Genomic DNA, 20,994 nt, shown 5'->3' with positions numbered 1-20,994 from the left:
TTTAAACCATCTATAAACATTTTTTGGGGGAGCAGAATTAGCACAAAGCATCAGATTCCAAAAGCTACATCCACTTATTAACCCTTTTCTTTTGGTATGAAAGCAAAATACAACCAAAGAGGCAAACTTCTTTAGGACGCGAGCGGCAAGTAAAATTAAGTGTTTAGCATTAGCTGAACACCTAATAAAAAGGAACTTTACTAAAATAAGTATTTGTTCCACATGGTGCTCTTAATACATTCTGTGAAATTCTATTCTCAAATAATATAATATTACAAATCCATAAAAATTCAACAGCATAAGAAATCAACAACAGTATGCTTAGGATTCATGAAATGTGTTCGCTCAAAGCTGTGTGTGTGTGCTGTTTTTTTTTTGTTTGTTTTTTTAATTAGATGGCCTATTTGTTAATTTTTTAAATGTAAATTTTGGCATCACTCAGCCCTAATTAGTAGCAGCCATGTGTCCCATTGCTTAGCCTCGTTAGGTTCATATTGCTTTTAGTCCCGATGGAACTACAGCAAATTTATGCACCTGTGTTCCTTGTTGGGCACAGTGAGTTGGAAGTTTTTTATGCACCGAAAAAAAAGAAAGTGTAATCCTATGCAAAGCTCCTCACCATATACGTTATAGTGAGAGCCCTATGTGTTAGTACCTTGTTCAAGCCATTTGATCAAGACAGGGGAATGTCTGGCAGATTTTGTGCCTTGCTTCACCCAGTGAGCTATAGAGGAGATTCAAACACTTCTTCCAGCTGACTTGCATAAGGGTTTGTTACAGCAGGGCAGTTAGAAATGACCACCACCAAGCCCAGTGTTAAAGGCCAGAGCTGACTGCAGTGAATTAAGAAAGTGCTTTAACTTCACTGATGCATCTGCTGTTCCTGCTCTTCCTCTTAATTTAGTCACAGAAGATCCTCGACTCACCTTTTCCTTACAGTTTATACTGAAGAACTAATCTGCCGACCGACATTGGGAAGCTAAACAAAAGCCTAACTGATCATTGGTTTATAATGCTCCACTGTGGGGTCTGTGTGGCATAGGAGCTAGGAGCAGAAGAGCTGGACAGGGGGGCAGGAGAGGGCAGAGAGGGGGGGCAGGTGGCTCCACAGTGTTGGGTCTTCTCTGTAGAGACTCCTCTAAGACTTGCCTGCGCTGGCCACAAATGGGACTGAGCCGAACAGGTCCTCTGGTGGCAGGGGCTTGGCGGAGGCAGCAGGCTGCGCTCGGTCTGTTTCCACACTGGCTGTTCTCTCCAATGGCTTGTCTATATGTAGGAGGAGAATAAACTTAGATCATCTAAGGCTGTGACACCAAGACATGTTTTTTTAAAACCACAAGGACCCTGTTGTAGACTAGTAAGCATTTAGAGACAAGAAAGCACCGTCCAGGGCTGCACAAATTGGACATTTTTTGTGTCTTTAGTAATGCTTAAGCAAAATAAACAGCAGTAGATGGATACGAATGTCTTTCTTTCACAAAAATGTGTTATTGGTTGATACAAAATAGCAAAAATGTAAACCAAAACATTCTCTATCCTTAAAAAACATGAATCTGCGCAAAAACACTAAGCACTTCCATAAAATGACACTACAATCCGTTACATGTTTGAGATATAAATAGTTAACAAACTATAAGGAAATCATAGAGGGGGTCACTTGCTTGCTCTGAGCATGTCAAACTCCCGGTCGATCAGCTCCTCCTCGGTCAACTTGGAGAAGTTGTCCTCTCCGAAAGGGTTCCAGCGTGACATGTCGGGGGGGTTAGTGACTGTACTGCTGCAGCTGTGAGAGGGTGGCATGAGCCCATCTGAAGCAAGCAGAGGGTTTCTACTGTGGAGACAGTACAAACAGAGACAACCTGTTATAGGTAGGATTCACCTCGAGGACACATTACTGTTACAATAATGACAGAGTAGTAAGGCTGTGAGATGATACATAAAAACTCAAATCTGGAAGTTTACTGAAGAACTCCCGGCTCTCTACTGAAAAAGTCTAAAGGGAATTGTCTGACACATGCAAGTTCACAAATCTCAGACAAACGTAAGAATATAAAATTGGCAGAAGTTAAAACTTTTGCACATAACGTAAGTAAATACTGTCCTTTTTCTGCGCCCACTGGCCTCTTTTAATGTATTCCTTTTATTATTATTTTTTTTTTTTATTGGCAGGTAAGCAAACCTGATGTAGCATACTAGTTCAGTGTTTTACAGAAGAGGGTAAAGAAAAAGAGAAAGTCTTTGTTTCTCTCAAAGTGAAGCCTGTGAAAAAGTTTGGGAGCTAAAACACACTAGCCGCCTGTATGACACCATTAATAAACAATATTACTGCAATTTGGGAAAACTAAAATGATACCTTACTGTGGAAAAAGAAAGTGTATGCGAGTGGTCACTGGGCTATCTATCAGAAGAGTAAGTACATTTGGATTTTTTTTAAAAAGATCTATTTCTATATTGATTTAGGCAATAGTTGCATACAAATTTAATTAAAACCTTCGGTAGAAGGAAAAAGTATTAACCTGAGCTTTCAATGAGAATGTGCAACAGTGAAAACTCTTGATTCTCGCTGAAGATTCTACTGTGTTATTTGGCTTTGAAAAAGCCATGGAAATGTACTTAATTTTCCTCCATATAGAATGAGACATGTATGCCCAACAATGTGATAAGTTCAGGGGACATTACCTGGGGTTAGTGTATGAGGGATCCACAGGGGACGGCCCCCCCATCTGCCCAGCTCCAGCAGAGGGCGTGGTTGCATTATAGGAACCCAGCGGAATCTGGAACTCAAGAGGGGAGGACATATAGGGGGGAGGCTGCTGAGCGGGGTGCTGCTGCTGCTGAGGTTGATTATGTTGATGATGATGCTGCTGCTGTTGCTGCTGCTGGACAAAAGCCTGTTGGTACTGGTGCAGCTGTTAGGGAAGGATAAGAAGGAGAAGAGGGGGAAGGGAATGAGGGACGGACCTTTGATTTCAATGGCGCACAATGACGGCAACACGATGATGAAATGTTGTTAGAAACCAGTTCTGGATTTGGAAAGCTGGGGACACAGTGGAGGGGAGGGATGAAGGAATGAAAGTCAAACAGCACGTAGGACACCAAACTGAACAAATTAACTAAGTTCCAAATGCAATAAGGATCACCTCAAACACTGGCTGACCAGTTTAAAGCTACATTCATTGAATTTTGGGGAGGTAGAAAATCTCCAAAATAAGCTGACTGATAAAAAGTCTTAACATAGTTAGCGGTTATGGATAGCATTTTAACTGCCTATTTACACATCCAGCAGAAGCAGAGCAAGACTAGCATTCTTTTGGAGCATTCACTCTCATTACATTACATGTCATTTAGCTGTTGCTTTTATCCAAAGCGACTTACAATTGCTATATATCAGAGGTCGCACACCTCTGGAGCAACTAGGGTTTAAGTGTCTTGCTCAGGGGCACATTGGTTGATGTATCGCAGTGGGAATCAAACCCGGGTCTCCCACAAAGGCATGTGTCATATCCACTGCGACATCACCAACCAATATCTCCAAACTCTCCTTATAGCTATGGTTTGTTCTCTGCCAGCTCCTTAGAAAATATCGGACTGCTTAGCTGCTAAATGTTCCACTTTCTCCACTAGCTCCGTCACCAGATTTCCCCTGATGGATCTGGATCTGACTTCTTCAAAACAGGCTCTTTCTCTACTAGAGAACACACATTAAAATGTGTTCTTATACTCAAAGATCTGTAGCCACAACAACCTATAACTTGTGTTTGGGACCACCAGAAGTATCTAGCAGTACTGTTCGGGGACTAAAGCTCAGCTATATAATATAGCAGCACAGTGCAGATCTTTGAATATAATGTTTTTATGTGAATTCACTTAAGGAGATACAAACTTTTAAAGTGCTAATATTATGCTAATTTTCAGGTTCAGAATTGTATTTAGAGGTTATATCAGAATAGGTTTGCATGGTTTAATTTTCAAAAAACACCATATTTTTGTTGTACTGCACATTGCTGCAGCTCCTCTTTTCACCCTGTGTGTTGAGCTCTCTGTTTTAGCTACAGAGTGAGGCATCGCACTTCTGTTTCATCTTTGTTGGGAGTCGCATAAGCGCAGTAGCTATGTAAGTACTGCTAGCTAGTCAGAAGAAGAGTATGAGGGTGTGCCACGCTAGACGCTAGGCGAGCATTATAACGTGTGTTACAAAGTGACCACATTTGTCTCTGAAGTAAAGGCTGGACTACAACAGAGCTGTTTGGAGCCGTTTGTGAACAGTGTTTTCTGTTGGAGATGGTAAGTCCAGGTGGACTTTGGGCTTTTTCTCTTTGTAAACCTATAACGTGCACAAAAAAAGATATATAACAAAATAAAGGAAAGGGAAAAAGCCAAAAAGCATAATATGAGCCCTTTAAAACTCAAAATGAACCTTTTAATATGGTTCATGTTTCTATTTTTTCATGCTTCTGACCAGGTTCTTGTTTTTGTATATCTTAATTTTGCCATTGTTGCTCCATCTTCTCCTTTTTCCATGTTTTGTCAACAAACCATTTGTGTAAAGCACTTCTACACACACCGCTGTTGCGCTTTTAAAGTACTGTGCAAATAAAGTTGATCTGTTGTCATTACACCATATTACAAATTTGCAGTCACTTAGCAAAGCTTTCTTGTCACAATAAGGAGCAGGTCTAAGATCACAGAGGAAATAGTGTTTTTGAACATTTGGCAGGTACCCTGGGAATAAGAACAGTGATTTTTAGAAGTGATCTCTTCCGCTGTCTGTGAACCGCTTCATATGTCAGGATGCAACATAGAAGAAATTGCATGATTTCACCCTCTGTTCGATCCCCTCGTGGCTTCGCTCAGACCAGATTGCCTCTGAAATAAAACAGATGGTACGCGTTCGGTGGGAAACAGACTAAAAATTGTGCCGCCCTAGCAGGGCGCATTTAGAGGACCTGTGTTTGTGTGTTTTATTCAGTAGTCACGTAAATACTAGTTTTCTGAATATTTGGACAGAGTCTGTAGGAAGTTTGAGCGTCTGCTTCCAATGCTGCTTGGCACAGACGTGAAGCAACTAAAGAGGACTGGCTGCCAGTGTTTGGAACAGAGAGAGCATTTTTAGGCCATTCTGACATTAAATGAAATATTCAGCTCAGTGTTATTTCATGCTGTGTCTCCATGTGTTTCGCTGTCATTTGCTCAAACTATTTATTGCAGTTTTGGATCAAATCTTCTGCTCTGAAATTCTGTCATGATTTTGAGCTAGAAGCATCCTTGGATGCTTGAATGAGCTTAAAGACAGGGTTGGTAATGTTGAAAAGCTAGCAAGATTTGAAATTAGCATCACCTCGGGGCTCCGCCTAACCCCTCCCCCTGCCCTCGGAGCTCCGATCCACACACAGACGTGCACAAGCATCGCTGTGTCGCTGATTCAGAGCAGAGCAGAGAAAGGAACCGCAATTTACTTCATGTCTTATTCACCGGTAAGCAAACAACTAATATTATCATACCGAATGTTTAGAACAAATGTGACTACTGACGCGCATTGAGCTCAGACTCGTACACGAGAGGGGTAGAGTACGCACAGCGGGGGAAGAAGGCATTTTATTGGTTATTTCCAAGCGGACCGCGAGGCAGTGATTGGCGGGCGTTTTAACAGGATTATAGCAGCTACAGATGACAGATCTTTTTCGCTCCTTTATTAGAGCCCACAAGTTATTTATTGCTGTCTGGGTGTAAAGACCATTTCAAACAATATATAAAAAAGTGTATATTGGAAATAGTTACCAACCCTGCCTTTAAACACAAACAAAAGTAAGTTGAATTTGATGGATGTCCATTTAAGCACAGACAGCAAATCAAATTCAAGCATTGGCCTTGTTGCCAGTTTCAGAGCCCTGACAGAACTCACCATAGCTGTGTACTGAGCCTGGGCCTGGGCCTGAGCAACCTGCTGCTGGTACATGGGCTGCATCATCATCTGCTGCTGCCGCTGCTGGAGGAGGGCCTGCTGCTGCTGCTGCTGCTGGAGGAGGGCCTGCTGCTGCTGCTGAAGCTGGAGGGACTGCTGCACAGCCTGTTGGTACTGAGGAAGGGTTGTAAAGAGATTCAAAACATTTGTTTTAGTGACAGTTCCAGAATTGCTCAACCTAGAGCTGGGCGATATGGAAAAAAAATCAAATATCACAATATTTTTGACCAAATACCTCAATGTCGATACTGATACGATGATGAGACTATTGGTGCTTTCACAAAATATTAACACGACAGTTTTGATAAATAATCACCAATAATGTGGATACTATGACTATGTGGATACTATGACTAAGTGGGTAAAGGCAAATAATAAAACAGGTAGTACATCTGGTAGATAATTACATGACTTTACTGTAATGCAGCCTTTAAAACCAGGAAAAGACAACATTTGTGTCATATGACGATATTATGATATCCAAAATTTAAGACGATATCAAGCCTCATATATCGATATATTGCCCAGCCCTAACTCAACTCAGTGGTTGAGTTGTGCTGTATGTTGGTAAAGTGAATGTACCTGGATGTATTGGAGTTGCTGTGCATTTGCATGTTGTTGCTGCACTGCTTGTTGTTGTTGTTGATGGTGATGTTGTTGTTGTTGTTGTTGTTGTTGAAGCTGCTGTAGACGCAGGTCACCGGGCTGGAGCTGCTGCAGGACTCTGTGTTGCTGACTGCTGGGCTGGGGCTGCATGGATGGCTGCCCAGAGCCAGGGGTGGGAGCTGAGTGGATAGGTGTAGATGGATGGATTTATTACTTATTACAACACAACATTGAGCACAGATGCCCACACATGTAAACTTTATAACTGAAAGTCTTGGTCTATATCGATGGCGTTTCATTTCCGGGATTGCTCCAGTGCCGCTGGAAATTCTGCTGGATGTCCCTCAACTTCCGCTTTCTTTGTGTTGGCATTTTAAACTCTGGTCAATTAATGAGGACTATGGTTAACTGCTCCTCAGATCTCTGTAGGGTAAATCCAGACAGCTAGTAAGACTATCTGTCCAATCTGAGTTTTCTGTTGCACGACTAAGACAAATTTTTAACGTACACATTCCACCAAAACAAGTTCCGTCCTGATGCTATTTTGTAGAGGCACCGTTGCGCCGTCCGGCGCTTAGCTCCGCCCAATACGATTATAATTGGTTTAAAGAAATGCCAATAAAACACAGCAGGTTTTTCTCCCATGCCGGTAGCTGTGTGGACTAACCAGACCCTCCTCCGTAGCACTGAGGAGGAAGGTCTGGCATTGCGAGAGTAGTGAAATCTTGAAAGTTGACTTTTACTACAGTACTTTGGCTTTTCAGCAGCTTGGTCATCTTGAAAACCTGAAACATCACATGTGCATTTTCAAACGTGTACTAGTGACACATCCAAAATAATCATACAAGGGATAATACTTAAAAAAAAAAAAAATCTATGATAAACTTGATTTTATTTTTTACTGTAAAAACCTTGCAGAAATGCCATTTTTTATACTTTGTTTGTCAAAAGTTACAACTTTAAACAAACTTTAGCATTCGGTTTACTCTCCTCTAATACATACTCATGTACATACATATCTTCATATAATAAACTAATGATAATTCCTTAATGTTATGGTCTATTTTCTTTTACTTTTTTTGGTTTAGAGATAAGAACATTCCTTCAAGATAATGTAAATTTCTATAGACCTTAAATATGAATCTCACTGATGCTCAACAAACCTTTCTGGCCGTTGCTGACGGGTGCTGAAGGCACAGTCATCTTGACAGGGGTGACAGTGTTGGCGAGGGGCAGGACGTTACTGTTTGCCGCTTTTGGCCTCTGTCGGGGAGCTATTGATGTTTCCGTCGGGCCCACAGCGTCTGTTATCCTGGGAAGAAGTCAAAAGTTGTTGTTATACCAATAAAATCATGTCCCTCAACATGTGGTGTATGTACCACAAGGTTTGTACTGTGTGCTATCCTGATGTGGAATGTGCTGTCCCAGATATATGTTAAAGTCAGCACCAAACAGTGATCTTAATTGATTCTTTTTAATTAGCCTGGGAAAAAAATCTAATTATTCTTTCCAGCAAAGATTTTAATTTTACTGTACCATTTTGTAATGTATCTATCAGTCCTAGTGCTAGTTTGTATATCATAAAAAAAAAAGTCAAATAAGAAAGAAAAAAAAAAAAATTACCTGGCTTTCGTCATGCTTTTCCTAGCTGCGACCTCACTAGCTGTTAGAGGCTCTGGTAGCGACGTAGGGATGGGAGAGTTCTGGAAAAATGAGTGGAGAATTATGTTAATAGGCAAATGACCGCAAAGGCTAAAGCCACACTGATTGCTTCATTCCGGTGACTTACAAAGAGATTTGGCACTGGACAGTCTTTTCCAGCTAATTTGAAGGCAAAGTAGGACACTTGGTAAATGTCTGGTCTCATCTCCTGGTCTGGTTCGAGCATATATCCTGAAAAAGACAGAGGTAATTTCATACAGCATCAGCTTATGTATTGCGGTTGATGTGCATCTTCTCCATTTGGTCACTTGGTGGAGCTGTTGGTCACATAATAAAAAAAAGGAAGATCCACTGAAGGATGCACTTAGTGAAGTGGAATGACTTGAAAATGATAAATAACTCCATTACAAACATTAACCACAAACTTACTGATTAAACAGTGCAGCTTGAAGGAGAATTTGGAGTTATCTGGAACGATAAAGGTTCCGTCACATATGGCAACCTGACTCTCCCCAAATGGAAGTGCGAAGAAACACAGCTTGTACAACAAGCATCCAAGTGCCTGTGGAGAAAACAGAAACAGTCTTGAAAAACACCTGACACCCTCACTAACTTTGAAGGCTGAGTAGCACATGAAATTGTCAATGCCAGTGCCAACATGATACCTGAGGTTTAGTACCGTATTGTATTGCACAATATACTTTTTAAAACAACCTTTTGGAATTTAATGTTTTTCCATAAAACCCTTTTTCTACTTTTAACAAAAAAGCCAAACATCAAATGCATCACAGCTTAATTATCTATAAAGGAACTTTGCTTAAACAAAATGAGGGCTGGGTATCTTTGGAAAAAAATTACCTGTACCAATACGAGTACCCTTAAAGTGAAACCGATACCAACAGAGTACTTCATTCGGTACCCATCACGTGAACAGAAGCATCTCTGCACGCTGCCATCTCTGTCAAATACACCGCACTCGACTTCACCACACCACGGACTGTATGGGCTGTAGCTGCTGCGGTAGCGGGCCAATCACACGTTGCATTAAATCAAACAACTCTTGCGATGACTGGCTGCAAGCTAAACCATAAACATTTTTAATTTTTTCCTAGATCTGAGTACAAAAAGGATTGAATGCATATGAAGTGCTGAGAGGTTTTGATACTATTTGGTACTGGGTTATTTCGGCCGATACCTTAAAAACCTATTGAGTACTGATACCCAGCCCTAGTTGTTTTACAATACACATATGATATCTGTGCTGTTTACAAGGCTAGAGGCATATCACAAATACAAGATATATACATGAAAAACAAACTTCTACAACCACAACATGTCAAGTACAGTCCATCCTTGTGGGAAGTGAAGCCCTAACCCTGGCAATGTTGTTGCCATGTCCCTACCCACTGAGCTACACAGGCCTGCTAAACAAAGAATTAATGTTCCTTATCTCACCGCTTTTAAAATTCAGGCCAAGAGTCTGGCAATATGGCTGTCCAAACAAATCCACATGCAGAAGTGCTCTGCTCCCAAATCATATATGCAGTTGCTGCTATATTTGGCTCTGGCATCTTTTTTGTTGATGGTGCAGTTGGAGATGAAAGAGACTTTGGAATTAGCATTAATGGAATGTTTTTTCCTTTAAGCGCTCTATCTGAAGACGGATATTCTTCACAGTCCTCCGCTCAACGAGCTAATCCAGTCTGATACTAAACTCCTAATCTGAGTCAGACAGCTCATCCTCCAAACCCAACCCCAAAATGCATGGACAAATGCATATGCCATTTGTGTGAGGCAACAATGTATAAAACAACAGACTTTTAAACACCTGGCTAAACATAGAACAGGTAGTGAGAATGCAGGGGGTAGTCCACAGGAAGTTAGTGTTTCTGTTGCACGTCCCACAGAGGTTCCAGCAGCCAGAGTCCTGTTTAAAGCTTCTGTCTATACATCTCATACACCTATCACTGCAGACTGATACATTTATCCACAGTCGCAGAATAAAGTAAATATAAAAAGACTGGTTTCAGTGGCTGGAAGTTAGGCAATGTGTAAGTGATTATACTAGAGTTGTTCCAATACCAGTATCAGAAATGCCTCCCATACTGCCTAAAATTATAGATCGGGTTTCGGCAAGTTCATAAAGCCTATGCACCAATCCGATATCACATAATATAGCCCCGAAAATAATCAACTTTAAAGTAGTTTCACCTGGATAAAATGGCCATTTTCCCAGAAATCAATTATTCTTCGCTGCTCTAAAACAGTAGCCTGCATAGAAAGTTGCACTGTGCTGCCACTGGCAACTACTGCTTTTAGAGCCAGGTAGAAGAATTGACTTCCAGATTGGTCTGCTACCAGAGAGTGTAACAGTCAGTCAGAGCTAGCGTTAGCAAAATGTCAGCAATTTGGCAATATTTTACACTGGAAAATCCCACCAGCAAAACGTTGTGTACAGTATGCAAGCTTCAGTATGGAGGGGTGGCACTAGTGTTGCCAATTTCAGTTGCACTAACCGTTGTATACTGTTACTGTGAACAGAAAAATACTTTGCACATCTATAACATGAGACAGGTGCGTTGGAGGGGGACGAGTAGGTCAAAAGTAGCAAAGAAACTCCTGCACACAAACGTTTATCTTTGCAAGTTAGACAGTGTGTGGGAGTGTCTTTGCAACTTTTTTTTACTGTTACTGTACCATTTAAAATGTTAAATTATTTACTAAAAGCAGCTGCACTTTTAAAGAAATTGTTGAATTGTCTTGATTCAAAGTTGTAAAACAACAGAGTGTGAAAAGGTCTGTGCACACGTTTATAATGCACATGTCCCATCAACAGCCACATCTTTATATGCTGGTTGTTTAAACTCCCTGGGTGAATCTATTTACACCATTCCTCAAAATGGCTGCTGTCCAAGCCCTTGCTCCTGCCTCTCTACCTTGCACCTTCAAAAAAAAACAGCCGAGGCCTATTTCACACAAGCTTATCGAGGTCGTCAACTGTGCCTAATTATCTCAAAGGGAGGGAAAATAGAAGAGGACAGGCAGCAGGGAGAGAGGAATAGGATGAGGCGGAGTGTTGTGAATGATGTTGCTCAATGTTTTATGAGAGAAAAACACTGTTGGAGAGCTGATGGAGGCAAGCCAGGAGACAGACACAGACAGAGAGACAACAATGAATCAAAGCAATTCAGTTCAATGTATTATAAAAAGAATAACTCCAAACATTAGAAGAAACGATTGAAGACCTTGATATAACCATAACAGCATCAGGGAGTTTCAACATGGCAGTGAATGCACAAAAAGAAAAAGTTTGAGGAGCTCTAAATGCAATTAGGAGAAAATGTTATAATTTCCAAATTCCAATTAAAATCTAACTTAAATTATTTGATAGTGTCATCCAGCCAATTGCGCTGTTTGGTAGTGAAGTATAGGGTCCACTCAGTCATCAGAGTTACACCCGTTGGGACAAACATCCAACAGAATCTTAACGTGCAGAATTCTGCAGATACATTTTAAACATGCACAGAAAGACACCAACAAACACATCTAGAGTAGGATCAGGCAGATACCCACTGATAATTACCATTCAAAAGAGAACGCTCAACTTTTTTTAACAAGCTGAAATCCAGCCCCCGAGGCACCCTCCACTTCAAAGCCCTCCAAATTCAAGAGCTGAGCCCAGAAAAGAGTCCCTTATGTCAGTTGGTAGAGAGGCTTACTGCCCACTCTGACCCGCCTCACAACAACACTGCTCTCCAAACACCAAGAGAGAGACGGGGAACCTGTCAGGGCAGAGTAACGCCCAGGACACTGCCAGGACAAACCAGCACTGCAATGTCATCTCACACACACACACACACACACACACACACACACACACACACACACCTTACCCATATATCAGCCTTAGTGGTGATGGCTTTCCCTGCATACAAGTTAATCATCTCTGGCGCTCGATATGAAAGGGTTGTGTACCTGTGAGAAACAACAAGAAGAAGGAGTAAGTAATACAATTTATTTATAAAGCGTTTTTCACAGATAAAGTCACAAAAGAGCTTTACAAGGACAAAAAACATACAAGAGAACACAACACATTAAAATGACAATACAGGAAGAAGAAAGAAGACAGTGGTAGGTCAAAGTTAAAATGACTAAGCACCAAAGGTGGATAGGAATTAGTTGATTTACTCACACTATGTACTTTAGCACAGTTTTAAAGTAATTGTTCCCTGATTTAATGCTATTTTATACATCTGCTTCAACACATTTTTAAAAGGGAAAATGCATTTTTTTTACTTTAGTACATTCTTTGCCAGTGAAGGTTATTATTTTAATATATAAAACATATAATAAACTTATAAAATATGATGAACTGGTATAGATTTAACTTTTCAAAAATATATAAAAGTGCTATGTTAATGCATCATTAAACCTTCAAAAGTTGATTTTTTTTGGCCACTTGGGGGCAGCTGAAACAAGTTGCATTTCATACATTCATAAAAATATTGATCTAGCTGATTTTAAATTAATCCAATAACACCATAATAGACATTCTGAAAGGGGGCATTGTGCATTATTAAGTAGTTCTATTTTTGATACTTAAGTGTATTTTGCTACTACTTCTGTAGTTTTGCTACAGGAGGCTTTTACATTCAATGGAGTAATTTTACATTTTGGTATGGCTACTTTAACTTAAAACCATTTCTTTCTGCACTGCTGCGCACACTCATCTTTGATGACAAACATGTGCTTACGTTTCCAGACAGAAATAAATTACCAAAATCTTGCAGCAAAGGTTGCCTAGTTCATCTCGTAGTGTCACAGAGAGCCAGACCTTTTGTTTCTTCCTTCTGATAATAATCAAAGCAGCTGGTTGTGTTTGGAATGAACCCAGCTGGGTTACAAAAATGCAAGCACTGTCTGAGTCACCACAGTTCAGAGGCTTTCTGTATGACCAGAGTCATGAAGGGGAGTTTACACACGGCCATATACTGCCGATAAGCACCACATATTGCAGCTATAAATGTCGGTAAGTTAACAGGCCAGATTTGAATGAACTTCTGTGATTCGATTCTGTGTTTACTTGTATAGTTATGCAATTATATGCCAGTACAGCTCTTTGACTGGGAAACAGAGCTATTCTGATCTGCAAGCTCACTCATTTGCTTTGTGGACACAGGCCTCGAGTTGCAGCAGGTTGTGTGCAACATCGTATATGATGGCAATCTGGCCACATGAAAGTTTTGTTTTAGGTAGGAGTATTCTGACGGCCTAACAGTGGTATGAGTAAAGTGTGATTACCACAGGTTGATTTGTTGGCCTGGGATGTCCAAAATCATACGCCTACCCTGTTAAGATAAAGGTAACAATACCTTCCCCTCCAATAAATCTACCAGTTGATGGCCATTTTCAACCAGGTACTGAGGAGACCAGGAACTAAATTTGAAACTATAGCCGCTTTTCAACCCAAAGTTCTTGGGACCTTTAAGTCCCTGGAACTATTGTTAAGGAAATAAAAGGTTCCTTTAGCCCATTGTTGTTATAGACTATTAAGCAATGCTTTATTGAACTGCCAGATTTTTAAACAGGGTTACTTTCTAGTTTCTAGGATCCAAAATGTCCACAGAAGTAATGTTAGCTGCACACTGACTGACAAAAAAGTTTTATTTCTCTAATTCACAGCTCCATTGCTCCGCCTCATCCCGAAGGTTCCTGTACTCTCAGAAAGTACTACTTTTTTGAGGGGTAAAAAGGCCCTGGAAAATGTCCCCAGAACTTAATTTAGACCCTTGTCCCTGCAGTCGAAACGCAGCTAATTCCTCAGATGGTTCTTAGTTCAGAGAGAAAGTTACTACGGTTGAAAGGTGGCCTTACAAGTCGCTTTTGTGCTTTCCTGTCTTGAAGATGAGGACAATTAGAACAATTACAAGGCAGCATTATCGTGCTATTCTTTGCCATTTTCTTTTGTGTCACAGTGTGATATTTGCATGAATGATGAAAAGGAGACGCTTTTGAAAATAACTGCATTAAAACAATTAACAAATAAAGTTAGATTTAATTTCTCTAAATTGCTCAAGCTCACACTCAGAACAGTCTCATGTTGCCTCATCCTTTTTTTGGACTAGTTGAAAAGTGGGCTCTATAACTCTGTTGAAACGGCAATAACATTACAAGAAATTTCCATTCCACAATGCATGCTGTAACAATCTTAAGGCAACTTTGACCAGTAAGTTAAATTCAGAAGTGCAAACTCTTCCATGATAGATCTAGGGCATATCTCAGTAGCAGGGAGTTTTTGAGGAGGCAGGAACTAGAACGGAAACTACACGTCTGTGCTGTCGAAATGCAGGTTTACTTCCTGAGATTTAAAATAAATAGTCCTGGGTTTCCCCCAAAGTTCCTGTGGTGCCAAAACAATAAGTTCCAGCAGCCAGGACATACATTAAAAGTGGCAAGTAAATATTAAGGTTTTACTAACTACTGTATTGAGTAGAGATGGTCCGATACCATTTTTTGCTTCCCGATACCGATTCTGATACATGAACTTGCGTATCGTCCGATACCGAGTATTGATCCGATACCAGTGTGTCATATATTTTATTATGTTTTAACAGCTGTATACTACTATCCCTGTATGGATGTGATATGATTTCTATCTTAAAGCAGCCATATTATGCTCATTTTCAGGTTCATAATTGTATTTTAAGGTTGTACCAGAATAGGTTTACATGGTTTAATTTTCAAAAAAACACCATATTTGTGTTGTACTGCAGTGCTCTCTCTCACTGCTGCAGATCCTCTTTTCACCTGGTCTCTGTTTTAGCTACAGAGTGAGACCTCTTTTCTTCTTCTGTACTATCTTTGATTGCACTGCACATGCCCAGTAGCTCAGATGTAGATCATGTCAGCTAGCTAGCTCCATAGACAGTAAAAGAAAGGCTGTTTCTACAACTTTGGTCAGTTACAAGGCAGGATTAGCTGGGAGACTTCAAAATGAGGGCGCACATGTAAGTAGTTCTTTTGTAGATTATGGTGAACTTGTGTGTGTTGTAGCAGTGCTTTGCTATTGAGAACGAGGTAGCATGCTAGCGTTAGCCATAGCGTTAGCATGCTAACGCTACGAGCTAATGGTTGCGGTTAGCCTGCTCGTTTCGGCTTGTGACGTCACAAGCCGTGCCGATTTTGAACAGCTCACCCAGAGACTGAAGGCAGGACACATTCAGAAACCGTATCTCACTCTAAACAGCATGGGTGGATTTTTTTTCAAAGTTTGTATGTGTGTGGAAGCACCAGAGACACAACATAACACCCCAAATCCCAGAAAAAGTGATTTTTTCATAATATGGGCACTTTAAACTCTTTGTGAAACATGAACAAACACAAACAATGAATGCCACAGAACTTTCTTTTTTTATCCAGTTTGACAGTCAGTTATAACGGAAAAAGAACATAAACTACTTTAAGGTAGATTTTCTTTAGGGCTTTATTACATGGTATCGGATCGGTGCATAAACTCCAGTACTTCCCGATACCAGTGTTTTAGGCAGTATCAGAGGCGATACCGATACTGGTATCGGTACATCTCTAGTATTGAGTGACATGCAGAACATACGTACTTCTTAATTTCATCCTCTACGGCCGTCACTCCATCTTTATGTGGCAGCAAAATCTTGTGAGTGGAACTGCCGAAGTCACACAGCACGTAATTTCCCTGGTCGTTCAGCAGGATGTTTTCCACCTGGTGAAAAAACAGACAGAGGTTTTAGACTTTTTAATAAACAAAAAAAGCATAACTAAAAGATTGAAATGAATGACAACTACATACATACACCAACAACAGAGTATAAATTGACAGATGCAGTTAAATGTATCTTTGTCTTGGCTGGCTGATTTGTGAACGCAGTGTCACTGATCATCTAATAACCGTGCTGCAACCCCAGAACTTTTGGATCTGCATTTGCTGTTATTTGTCAGTTTTATTATAAGTTTCCCTATAACAGCTTGTTATGTGTAGAACTGGTATGACAATGACCAAGCAGCTCCTTCTCTACGGACTGCACCCTGTATAATTTAATAAGGGCTACACTGTGGTTGTGACTGAGACACATCATCCCATTAAAATTACATCAGTTTGTGGCAGACAGATGAACAAACTAACAACCAAGCCGAAGCTAAATCCCCATCTACATCACAATGGGCATGGACAACAATTAGTGGATAAAGTTGCTTATAAAAACGCAAATATTCCACTAAACTGAATTAATACACAGTGATGGAGTAGTAAGACAAGCCTTCATTACAGTAATTCTCATCAAAGCTGTTCTATGGCCCCGTAAACAAAAGGCAAATTTCAATAACAAGTCAGTCTGAAAACAGATGTTTATTTATTATCAGATGTGTTTCTATTTGGGGAGTCAGGCTTTGTTCTTTTTTAGAAAACCTTTAGGGCCACAAAGAAAAAACAGCAAAGAAAGGTATGAGGAATGATTGAGGAAAGGCTAAAAGAAATGAAGGCAGGTGGAGGAAAAATGGGGGAAAAAGTAGCAAAGAAAGAGGAAGCGACAGAAAGATGAGACTGGCTGAAAGTGCAACAATGGCATAAGATGTAAAATGTAAGTGAACATCTGAAAACAGAAAGCCATGCTGTGACACAGAAGAGAGAACGATTTCAAACTGTCCAAGGAAACGCTGAGCTAATGAAAGCAACAGTGTCTCAATACTCTTGACAGGTCGGGGTTAAGGGGCTTTTTTTTTTTGCACTCTCACTTCCCCTGGCGATGCGTGACTGGGCCTCCGTGGTCTTTTGTGTCCCTGCGATGTTATGTAAGCCATGTAGGCTGAACAGATAGATACAGACAGCGAACAGAGGACAGGCCTGTGAGGCTGAAGGGACTGCACTGTTTAGAGGCTTGTCCAACTGGACAGAGTACAGCGACCCACTGATGGGGCACTGAGGAGAATTCAACTAGGGTGGGAAACTACCACCGGCCTCCAAGCATCAGCAAAACGAGGGTAAATCTGGCTCATAGCCACCCTTGATTTGAAAATCTATTCTGAAAGCCACGTAAGCTGAAAGTTAGTGAGGTATTTCAAGATGTATTAGCTATTGTGGCCCTGTACAAAGAGTAAGTTTGGTGCAGAAGGAGAAAGAGGGTGCATGGGCAACAGACGAGGGGGGTATGGGACGGGAGGAAGAAGAGGAAATAAGAGAGCAAGCTGGCATAGGAAGCAGGGAGCATAACGAGCTGTGAAACCAAAGTGTTCTTTCTTTCTTTCTTCTGCTGACCAAGCAGATTTACATTACTTAAGTTTATACACATTAGGGCTGGACAATTAATCAAAAATGTATCAACGTCGAAATTCTGAAGCTGTTATCGACGTATTTTTCACGTGACGATAATTTCGATAATATAATCCTGTTGATAGGCCTACTTTCTCCTTAAAAACATTCTACCGTGTGTAGTCACGTCGCCCAGACCAGTCAGCCGCATTGGAAAGCATTATGGAGGATAACTCAAACACAGAGTCTGAGTCAACTGAGCAACTTGTGCCCAAAAAAGTGTCTGTCGTCTGGAAAAATGTCTGGCTTCAGAAAAGATGATTTAGAACAACGTGACTAATTATCGTTCATTTATAGTTATCGAGGTAAAATGTGCAATTAATCGGGATTTAGATTTTAGGTCATATCGTGCAGCCCTAATAAACATCATCTGACACTACATTTGCAAAAAAACTGTTCAAGTAGCAAACCACAAGTTCCTCTTTTTGATTTTGTTGACATCTTTGGAAATCCATTGCTGTAGATTTTGTGCAGGGTTAGGGGTTTCTGTTGAGGAAGTTTGTAGGTGACACGCAAATCTTTTACCGATCATGGTAACTCCCCAGATATTCTTTTACTTACTTTTTTTCTAATTTGTTTCTTGAATATAATTTTTTTTCCCTTTTTCATGACCAGCCCAACCTACTAGGTGTTAGGTACAGTGAATAGCCTAAACAATCAGTCGATTAATCACTCGGCAATCACATATTAAAGGATTTGACAACAATGAATGGTTGAAGTCATTTATCAAGCAGAAATTCCACATGTGATGCTTTTCTTTGTTAAATATCTCTGTAAATTGATAATATTTCAGTTTTGGACTGTCGGTCTGACAAAAAAAAAGCAACCTGAAGATGTCACCTTGGAAATTGTAATGGGCTTTTTTGTAGAGATATTACAGAATCAAAAAACACAGATAATCCTTAGTTGCATCTAACCAGTAAATGAAACCTTACCTTGAGGTCTCTGTGGATGACGGGTGTCTTGCATTGGTGCAGGCGGGCTACGGCCTCGCACGTGTCACAGAAGATGTGGAGGACCTCAGCCTCACTGAAGCCCACATTCAACCGCTGGTTCATCTGCTTCACCACCTGACCCGCTGCAGGAGAGAGGTGGAAGGACAGCTTTAGGACTCAGGTCATCAGTTCAGGCTGGGAAACCAAGTACCAGCTAACTGGGATAGTTTGCAGTTGTCTCATATACATGTGCTTACATTCACAGCCTCGAGGTGAGACGATTAAAACTCAATATTTCCAATACAGCAAAAGGCTTAGATCTTTTGTTATTATCTAAGTAAGTCGGCTACTTTTTTTGTGACCATACAAATAAGCCATTAAAATAAAAAAGGGAAATGTCATGTGTCATTTGAAGCTATGACGGTATCTTCTGCTTTTAGCTTACACGCACGGTTCGAGGACAATGGTGTGTGCCAGAAAGTGTAGGCAGACGGCAGAATCAATGTTTCAATCCGTTTCTAAGTAAACTAAATATCTCACCATGTAAAAGCTGCATCAATTTGATTATTTTCAGTAACCAGAGTGATGTTTGCATGTAAAAGCGAGCTGCCACGATAAATAGAGGTGCCACACAAAGGACAGTGGCAGCAACATACCATTAAACTATTAGACATTAAAAAAGCCACAGGCCACTTTAACTATATAGCTCGATAAACCAGATGTAGATAGTTGGCGAATGCTAGAATGTATTTATTACCCAATGTGCAGTGAAGCTGGCTTTACTTTTGGAAGGCATTGCTGTGTAACTTCCATGTGGTGATTTGATGAAGACCAAACATCATCCACCATCTTAACTACAGTGTGCGACAGGGACCAAAAACATATAAAACTCACATTTGGAAGAAAAAGACATTTGTGGTTAGAAACCATTCCTTTGGTTTTGCTTTAATTTAAGGTTTGGTTTCATTTAGTTTATTTGTCCCAAAGTAATCCTAACTAACCCAAATAAAGATATTTTAAACAGAAACTTCAATGCAGCTGAATTATAAGAGTATAAAACATGGTGTCATGTCATGGTTTCAGGACATGTGTGTATTTTCAAACAGAGAGGCTGTACAGTACCTTTACAGTATTCCATTAGGATCAGGACCTCCCAGACGCTGTCCGACACTGCATTGATTGTAGAATCCAGGTAGCCGACAATGTTTTTATGGCCTGACAGCTCCTTCTACATATGGGATGAACAGATGGAACTGATCAGGACAGAAAGTCACACGAGTATTCAAGAAGAAGAAGAAGCTATACATCCAGAATTTAATTGTTACGGACATAGCTCCGACTACAAAAGCCTCAAAAAACACATGGTAGCTTTTGAGGCATTTACAAAGGATATATGTGGATTGTTTTTACACAGTTTGCCCCTTTCAGTAAGTGCTGATGAGCATTCATGTTTGGACTTGTATAGTATCGCTGCTATATTTGTTCAGCAGAGGGATGCTGCTAGTCAATGTTTTAATTTAAAATGAAGCATGAAAGACTTCAGACTGGAATTGCGCTCTGATGTTTCATGTCTTTTAAAGTGGTATACAGTACGCAACTACAAATGTAAACTGTATTAAAGAAGACAGAGAAGTCAATCATGTTAGATAAGTTACAGATAAACCAATTACATTGCCCAAAGCTGCAAGCATTTTAATCAGATTTGTTCAGGAAAAAAAAACATCAAAATGTCTAACATTGAAAAATACAAAACTAAATTCTGCCTTATTACAAGCTATGACGTGTATATATCTCCTGGTTTTGCTATGCATGAGCAGTGTTTATAAATCTATGGAAACCACATCCAATTGCAAACGACCATAGAAAAATTGCTGACGGCGATAGTTTCCTCAGAGAACACATCCCAAAAGGTAAACATCCAGCTGAATTTAGTCTAGTCTCGTCTTTGTAGTCAAGCTACTGTGTGGCAAGATTGTCTTTTGTATTCCTTTATGTTCCTACGCCATGCTGAGCTCTTAACTCCACTTATCTTTCTTAACTTGTTTCATTCGCTGGATTAAAGCATCACAGTGTTGTATTTGTTGGTTACTAAATGCCAGCATGACAACACAGACTTGCTGTGTGTTGTGGAAACTGACACACCTAAGGCAGCGTCCCAATGGGCCAGAACTGTGTCAATGTTTAAGGTCAGCTGTGTGGATGAGTATTACACAGCTGATGAGGCAAGTAAAACGACACACAAAGCTGGCCAAACAGCTCAGAGTGAGCTGTTCACTGACACACTGGGGTCAAACGTTCAAGACGACACATCTGCTGTTGTCCACATAGTACATGTCTGCTAGTTTGAAGAATAAATGAGAATATCTAACTTTGAATGACATAAAACACCTTAAATTATCTGCCGTAATCGTGTGAGTTCCAGCTCTTTGTAATAGATCAAACGTATCAGCCAATAGACCAGGTGCATTAATACAATGTCACCCAGCACA

The 20,994-nt window shown here is 40.4% G+C and overlaps 1 protein-coding gene across 3 annotated transcripts in view; it reads right to left on the bottom strand.

Annotated features, from left to right (window-relative positions):
* bmp2k (BMP2 inducible kinase) overlaps positions 1-20,994 on the bottom strand; it is a 58,248-nt gene that overhangs the window by 11,740 nt on the left and 25,514 nt on the right. The window contains exons 1-14 of one of the 3 annotated variants that reach the window (XM_035997257.1): positions 19,628-19,734; positions 19,263-19,359; positions 18,506-18,648; positions 15,847-15,968; positions 12,124-12,205; positions 8,660-8,792; positions 8,358-8,461; positions 8,192-8,271; positions 7,732-7,880; positions 6,545-6,747; positions 5,903-6,076; positions 2,680-2,909; positions 1,662-1,831; positions 1,150-1,266 (exon numbers count right to left, since the gene is read on the bottom strand). In XM_035997257.1, the coding sequence (XP_035853150.1) occupies positions 1,150-1,266; positions 1,662-1,831; positions 2,680-2,909; positions 5,903-6,076; positions 6,545-6,747; positions 7,732-7,880; positions 8,192-8,271; positions 8,358-8,461; positions 8,660-8,792; positions 12,124-12,205; positions 15,847-15,968; positions 18,506-18,628 (1,687 nt within the window). In that variant the 5' untranslated portion in view covers positions 18,629-18,648; positions 19,263-19,359; positions 19,628-19,734. Of the gene's footprint in view, positions 1-1,149; positions 1,267-1,661; positions 1,832-2,679; positions 2,910-5,902; positions 6,077-6,544; positions 6,748-7,731; positions 7,881-8,191; positions 8,272-8,357; positions 8,462-8,659; positions 8,793-12,123; positions 12,206-15,846; positions 15,969-18,505; positions 18,649-19,262; positions 19,360-19,627; positions 19,735-20,994 lie in introns of those variants that run through there. The other 2 variants (XM_031305444.2, XM_035997254.1) reach the window with 2 other exon arrangements.

This window comes from Sander lucioperca, chromosome 2 (genome assembly GCF_008315115.2).
Source record: "Sander lucioperca isolate FBNREF2018 chromosome 2, SLUC_FBN_1.2, whole genome shotgun sequence".
Lineage (NCBI taxonomy): Eukaryota > Metazoa > Chordata > Actinopteri > Perciformes > Percidae > Sander > Sander lucioperca.
Note: the sequence above shows the minus strand (reverse complement) of the source record. Positions and strands in the feature narration are given on the sequence as shown.